Here is a 7,980-nt window from a genome sequence, read left to right on the forward strand (position 1 = left end):
GGAAGGAAGTGAAATGTTGGTCGACAAATTTTCAACTTCTGAAGAGTAAGTACCTTAAATTGGAAAAGCAAACAACTTTTTCGCCAGAATTACACTTAGCTTTTGAAATAGAGGAAAGAGGGGGAACCTGTAGAAGAAAACCAGCAGGAACACAATGTCCATGAGCAGGCGCAAGGAGTAAGCCGCCGAAGTATATTCCTATTTTAATTAAGAAATTATTTCAAAAATTCAAAGTGTTTATTCTTTTATAAAATCAATTACTTTAATGATTACATTTTCTATTATAGGCGTGTTTTATTGGTAAACTATCCTTAGCTCAGTACTTGTACTTAGCTCAGTATCAATAAAACGATATGCTTAGTTTTAAACTGAAAACTATTTTTTTATCTAAAAGTTGGTACCACTGTGTTTAAATGTCAAAAAAAAAAATATATCAAAGGTTCCCGTCATGAGAAAAAAACTAATTATTTGTTAAAAATAAACTAAAATGGACAACGAGGTAAACAATTTTATACTTGCCTATATGTTTTTTCTAAGATATTAGTTTTCTATTACAGTTCTTGTTATGGTTCCTAGAATCATCGTCAAGCAGTGAAAGCTCTTCATCTTCAGAGGATGAAACCAGAATAATTTTTGATGATCCTTCAACTGATGAAGAAACACATGTAAACGTTTCCAATTTTATGGAAACTATTGATGCCTTCAGCGATTCCGATTTTCAATCGCATTTCAGGCTGAGAAGATTAACCGCGGAGCAATTGATTGGTGAGTAATCTCTCCTATTAAAAAAAAAAATTAATTTTTTTCAGTAAAATATGCTCTATCTGCTTTCTTTCCATCACCCTCAAATCATGGAGTTAAACCAAAAATTGAAGCCAGGAAGGAAATATACCTTTTTGTTTGGTATATAAGTAATACCATTACATTTAGGCAATTGGGCAACTTGTTTGGTATGGCCAAATCAACAGCATGGGCTGCAGTTGGACGTGTGAGCAGCTGGTTAGTTTCAGTGGGACATGAAAATATCAAGTGGCCTCAAGGAGATGTTGTTGAACAAACTTGCTCCAGATTTTAATCCAGAAAGAGAATACCGGGTGTGATTGGTGCTATAGATCGCACCCACATTACAATTGCCGCTCCAAGGATCAACAAAGAATGCTATTACGATCGAAAGCAAAATTTTTCTATCGTTTTGCAGGCGGTTGTCAATGCAGACAAAATGTTCACCGACGTATGCTGGGGTGAACCAGGTTCCCTGCATGACAGTAGGGTTCTCAGAAGATCGGGATTATATCATCAAGTACAAGCAAACTTCACACGTCTTTTTCAATCCAACACATTTCTTTTGGGTGATTGCCTACGCGGCTTCGAATTGGATGGTCCCACCTTATAAGGACTACGGTCAATTAAATGATCAACAAAAGAATTTCAATTTTATTCATTCTTCTACAAGAATGGTAGTTGAAAATGCCTTCGGGCTACTCAAAGGAAGATTCAGGAGAATAAATAGGTTCACCGAGCAAAGAAACTTGAATTCTGTTAAGAAAATTATTGTTAGTGCTTGCGTTTTGCATAATTTGTGCATTCTCAACGCCGATAACATTATTATCAACGAGCCAACTCCAGCTCCAACTGAAGAACCACCGGAGGACAACATCGCAAACCCGGAGCCTAATTTACATGGAAATCGACGAGAGAGACTATTCAATCAACTTTGTCAAATGAATATCCTTTAATTAAAAGAAAATTATTAGTATTTCCGACTTTTCTTTAAACCATTGGTCAAATTTTTGTGGAAATTTTTCAATTTAACGAAATTAGTTGAGTTTGCTGCACAAGAAATTATGCTATTTCCAAAATACTTTTGTCCTATTGAGATGAATTAAACGCATATTAGTCTGAATTGACGTCCTTTAAATGTTGTTGAAAGCCAAAATGCGTTTAGATAAGGATAAACTTAATTTGGTATTCAAAAGTATTTCGGTCATGTTTCAATATGCATACACATGGCCGAAATACTTTTGAATACCAAATTAAGTTTATCCTTATCTAAACGCATTTTGGCTTTCAACAACATTTGAAGGACCTCAATTCAGACTAATATGCGCTTAATTCATCTCAATAGGACAAGTATTTTGGAAATAGCATCATTTTTTGTGCAGAAAACTCAAGAAAATGCTACCAATTTAACGAATTTTCTTGAGTTTGCTGCACAAAAAATGATGCTACATATTTCCAAAATACTTGTCCTATTGAGATGAATTAAACGCCTGTGCATCTTTACCTCACAATTAGCAGCCGTCGTTGCAGTGTCCTGAAATGAAAGATAAATATCTTAAAATGCTTTTTCTTTCAGAGCTCTCATAAATACTTACAAAACCCGCCGAAATAAGATCCTCCACAATGTTTTGGTAGGCCAGGCGTCTTTTTCTTGGGATAGTAAATTCCCGCTGCTTGCCGAATAAAATTTAAAAAACGCTTTGGTTTCATCATATGACCCTCGCTTGGATCTATAAATAGAAATAAAGGTTGTCTTGTTAACATTTATATATGTATTTGTTTACAAGTTTTTGTTTACCTTTTCTCCATTTTGAATTTTTAATTAAGGCCGTGTGTGAATTGCGTTAGATAGTTAAATCCGTGTTAAATTTTTGACACTATTGAGGTGAACAAAATAATTTCAAAAAAAGAATTTATTGTTTAAAATTTTGACTGCCTTTTTTCTGCCATGATACTCCTCTTTAATAAAAAAAAAAAACAAAACCATCTGCAAAAAAAATTTAACTCAAATTTAACCAGTGCCTACGTTCTGTAACTCTCGCATCGAGAAATTTCTCGCACGAAACACGCAAATCGGAACAAAAATAATGTGAATCGACACAAAAATCATTTTCTCACATTCGTTTGTTTCTATAAACAAATTTTTCTCGCCTTGAAACATTTCTGAATCAAAATGCTTGACAGACTGGAAAAATGTGAATAAAACTGTGTCTGTAAGAAAATTATCGAGATAATTTCTCACAAGCAAAAAGGATGCGAGAAAGTAAGATATTTGAAAAAAATTTGATAATCTTGCATTAAATGTGAGATGTGTTTAAAGTAAAAGTGTTCACGGTAATTTATTTTTGTATCACTTAAATTTTTAAAATAAAAAAAAAGAATATTAAAGAAAAAAAAAGATAAAATTACATGCCCTTACTGTGACTTGAACTTGGTACCCCCACTCGCTGACCGACTGCTCTACCTTCGGACTACCGAGCCTTGAGATATTTATTGTAAAACTATGTCTATATGACCTTTGATGGCCAAAGGTACAAATATTTTCCCTTTTTTTGACAGTTTCCAATAATTCCAATGGAATAAAAAATTTACAGGGTTGCTTCTCACATCGAGATACAGACACAGGTTATTTTCCCAAATAGAGAAACGTATTTAATTTTTGTTTTAAAATTTTTCGATGCGAGAAGTTCTCGACTAAGTTACAGAACGTAGGCACAGGTCTCGGAGCCCAATTAATTTTAAACAGCTGAAAATTTTTTATTCACCTCAATAGTGTCAAAAATTTTACACGAATTTAATTATTTAACGCAATTCACACACGGTCTAAACAAAAAAATTTATCAACCACTTTTTAAATCACTTTGTTGTTGTTCATTCAAAACCTTCACTTTGGGATGTGTGCACAAAATATGTCTAAATAAAATGTAGTGTAAATCTTGTAAGCAGAGTACAAGATTTACACGAGGATTTCTTTCTCATATATGGTTGATTGTGCTTGTTTACACATGAAAACAAATTATTTTTACTTATAAGTACATCGCACTAATTTGGTATAGTTATAATTAAAGTTATTAGGGGTAGGGTGTTTTCATAAACGTCTGCCTAACTTAGGCCTGCGTTAGTCGTGTTTATAAAGTCAGATCTGCGATCGGACTAACTTAGTCAAATTGCAGTACTTCTGTTCATAAACGTCATTTATGTCGTCAACGTCGGGCAGATTGCGCAGCCAAAATTTTATGACTGCAGATATCGCGAAGAAGTTTATTTGGCTTTTGATTCGATGTTTTTATTTTTAATAAATGTAAATATCTATTGTAAAAAAAAAATGAAAAGCAAACATATTAATTAGGGTGGTGCAAAAAATGTTTCTTTTTTCATTTTTCGAAAAATTTAGATTTTAATGATGCAGAAAATTTTTAAATCGTGTTTTTTGATACAACGAGTTCAAATTGATTTTTTTCGTATTAGGGTGGCTCTAAAAAATGTTAACTTCTATAGTTTTCTGTGGAATTCGAAAAAATTAAACGTGGATATTATTTTGGTAAATTATCGAAGAAAAAAAAATTACATTAGGGTGGCTCAGAAAAAATTTTTTTTTTTAATTATGAAAAAAAAAAAATAATAATCACTACAGAGAAAGTTTGTAAGATATGGTTTATGAAATATAATGTAAAGTGCAGCATTTTCACATTAGGGGGCTCAGAAACATAGTATAAAAGGAAAAGGAAATATTTTTTTTTTTGCTTATCAAACAAAACTCATTCTGTGGTCATTTTTATTTTCTGACGTTTATGAACACTCAGTGGCTGCTGAAAATTGTACTAACGCAGGCCTGCAAACATTCTGCAGAATTGGTGTGTTCATTAATGCAGCAAAGCAGAAAGACGATTGTACCAACGCAGATTTCCGACGTTTATGAAAACACCCGTATTCATGAAACGGTATAAACCTTGGGTGAATCTGGTAAATGTGTCAAAATTTTGTATGGTTTTGACAGCTAGTGCCAGTGTACAAACGTGGATCGGCCTTGGTTCAGGAATTTAACCCACCGATTTCGGCGGATTAGCATGAATGTGGCTATTTCTACATAATATGCTCATATATTATATGAGCCTTGAGCCAGTGCTAAACTTCAGCCCTACTACCGATTTCAGAAGATAAAAATTGAAAGGCAAGCTGAACACTGCTGACCAACAGTTCAAAACTTGAACCAAGGCAGAACCACATTTGTGCAACTATTACACTGGTCAGTAAGGTTTTTGCCACAAAAACCAAAATATACTTTTCTATAGGTTTTTGATGTGTTGAACTCGAATCTGATGTCAAAAAATTTGTCTCCGTTTAAATATTACCGTTATAAAAAGCAATAAAAAAAATGCTTTAACAAGAAATAAAAACTATAGAAGTACAAAAAAATTGTCTGTGGAAGAGATGTTTGAACCGGAGTTGAACCAAAGCTTATTCACCAAAATCGGTGAGATAGAAACTTTATCCAAAGCTGAACGTGTTTGTTCAAATGCTCTTCAAATCGCTGCTTTAAAACTAAGCTAGTGAAAACATTATAGAAGAAAATTAAAGGATTCAACGAACACACCCATTTGTGACTACCAACTTAGATAAAAAAAAAAACAATTTTTGCGCCTCCCGTGTCGAATTTCCCAAATGTTCTCTCCAGTAAAATACTGATTTTAATCACTAACTTATTTTTCCACAGTATTTGATTGTTGTTGTTTATTGTGCTAATTTTTACTATTTCCAGTACTGAGCTAAGGATAATTTACCAATAAAACACGCCTTATGTATATTATTTAACTAACTGTTCACATTTGGTATTTGTTTTACAATTACCTTTATGAAACTATACATCAATTATTGAATTATTATTACAAAAACATTTACATTATAAAAAAACATTACAATTATTAAAACAGTTTACATTAAAAACAATAATAAATGTAACCGATATAGACCAGTGCCGAAGCCTCCAAAAACATTAAAAAGTAAGAAAAAATCATAGTCGGATGAAACCTTAGAGGATATAATATATGGAGTGCTAGTGCTGTTAGTTCCGTGAAGCTTTTATAGAGGGCTCTAGTTTCGCAAAGTTTTTCGATGAGTAGAGGAGAGGTGCGGACACTGAGACACCCTTTTTTTATATTGGTATATCTTAGAATGTTTTCAAGATAGCCTAACCAAACTTTGAAGTCAGTTTAAGACATGTTTTATCTTAATGTTACAAAAAATGTTGTAGTTAAAGAATGAATGAGAGCATCACATTGGACTAAAATGTAGAAAAAGTCAAAACGTCTCACTGTTTGCAAGGGGTGCGATCAGTGAGACAGGCTTAGGTGAAACAAATTAACGAAAACGTCAGGTAATTGACAAGTACATAGTTAATTTATTTATGTTACTTTAACCCATTTTTTCTAAAAAAAAATAACAAAAAGCCAAAAAATAAAAGATTTTTTTGAAATCGTCTCACTGTTTGCTTTTTAAAAATCTATGTCTCACTGTTTGCTTTTTAATAATGTCTCACTGTTTACTTTTTGTCATTTTTCGGAAAAATATAAAATTACAAAAAACGAGAAGGAATTCTAATTACATGATATTTTTTTTATGAAAGAACATTTAAATATAACACATATGTAAAAAAGTTCTGTCCACTAACCAGATTTTTTTGCGTTATACACTCTTTTATAACTCTACAAAAACTACTTTCACTTGATTTTGTGTGATGTTTTCGGTGCAGGAAAATGGACAGCTTTAATTTAGTCGGGACAAAATTAAAAGACGCAGACGGGGAAATAAATGTTTTGGGCCAAACTAGCGTTACTGTGCTTATTTTTCATAAAAGAGAAAAATGGATTGTCTCACTGTTTTCACTGTCTCACTGTCCGCACCTCTCCCCCATGCCTCCATTTTATTTTCATTTGATTTCTGTCACCAACAAAGAACGTATTAAATTGTGTTTTCTGTTTTTGAACTTAAAAAAATGGTGAGATGCTGCATAATTTGTAGAAGGCAAAGCAGCCAATTAATTACCCTTTTCAGGTAAGAAAAACAAAAATAAAAATTATAAGAAAAACATTAATTTGTTTGTAGTTTTCCAGCTAATAGCTAATAATACCTACAGAAAAAACGAAACAGTTTGTGGAACTACAAAAAATAATATCAATGTTAAAAGCCAGAAAGTGTGTATGAGCACTTAAAGAACGATGATTTCAAGAGATGATTTTTGTTTACACTACCAAAAACTCGGTTTTTTTGAATTTTTCACATAAATTTTGAGGTTATGTGAAAAAATTGTCGATACAACAAAAGTTGCCATACAACATAGGACTTGTAGTTTTGCCGCAAATCGAGATATACCATTTTTTACCATTAAAAACTCAACCCTACCACTTCCCGAACTCGGCTCGCCCGTAATTTATTTTTCCCTTCATTTTTATCATATTCACCTCCTTTTCCAATGGGTTTCATCCTACTATGATTTTTTTTGGTTTAAAAAATTATCGACCCTGGGCTAATAATAAACATTACAATTTACAATAATAAATGAGAAAAAAACAGTCTTTAGTTTTGATTTGATCTGGACAGCTTTTCAAGAAATGTTTCTTTCTGTTCTCGATTTTTTTTTAGTTCCTCCGTTCTTTCTTTGTATGCTTTTAATTTCTCTCTCTTATATCTACTCCTTCCTTTGTCGGTTATCTTCCATAAATTGCTGCCTCCACTTTGACAGCTCACCAGCAGGGATGGGACTTTTTGAAAAAAATGTCGAAGTAGATTTGAACAAAAAACGCAGTAGATTCATTTTTATCGCAGTAGATTTTTATATTTTTAGAATTTCATAAAAAATAACAAAAACTAAACATTCATTTCTTTTTAGAAAAAATAACAAAAACGGACCAAAACAAAAATGTATGCATTTTTGTATTAATTATACGTAAAAACACACGTTACGTATTAGAATGAGATTGACTGCATTCAGAATAACGATCAAACAAATAATGTAAATAATATGCAGATAATATTTTTACACGAGATTCACGTGGAAATTTTCCATACGAAACATTTTTGTTCGCATGGAATTTTAATAACAGCAAAACTAGATTTTTGTTCGCCACTAAATTTTAAGTGCAAAGAGATCTGTCGACTACCTCGCAGAGTGTTGCCAGAATATTTAAGAAGCAAGGAGCCGAT

General features: G+C 32.3%; 1 protein-coding gene across 1 annotated transcript; it reads left to right on the forward strand.

Annotated features, from left to right (window-relative positions):
• The first annotated feature begins 487 nt into the window (after window positions 1–487).
• Window positions 488–1,767, forward strand: LOC129910361 (uncharacterized). Its single transcript, XM_055987715.1, has 4 exons — window positions 488–499; window positions 558–765; window positions 810–1,061; window positions 1,270–1,767. Exons 1-4 carry the CDS (start codon window positions 488–490, stop codon window positions 1,734–1,736), a joined length of 939 nt encoding a protein of 312 aa, XP_055843690.1. The 3' UTR covers window positions 1,737–1,767.
• The last annotated feature ends 6,213 nt before the right edge of the window (window positions 1,768–7,980 follow it).

The sequence above is a fragment of the Episyrphus balteatus genome, chromosome 1, assembly GCF_945859705.1.
Source record: "Episyrphus balteatus chromosome 1, idEpiBalt1.1, whole genome shotgun sequence".
NCBI lineage: Eukaryota > Metazoa > Arthropoda > Insecta > Diptera > Syrphidae > Episyrphus > Episyrphus balteatus.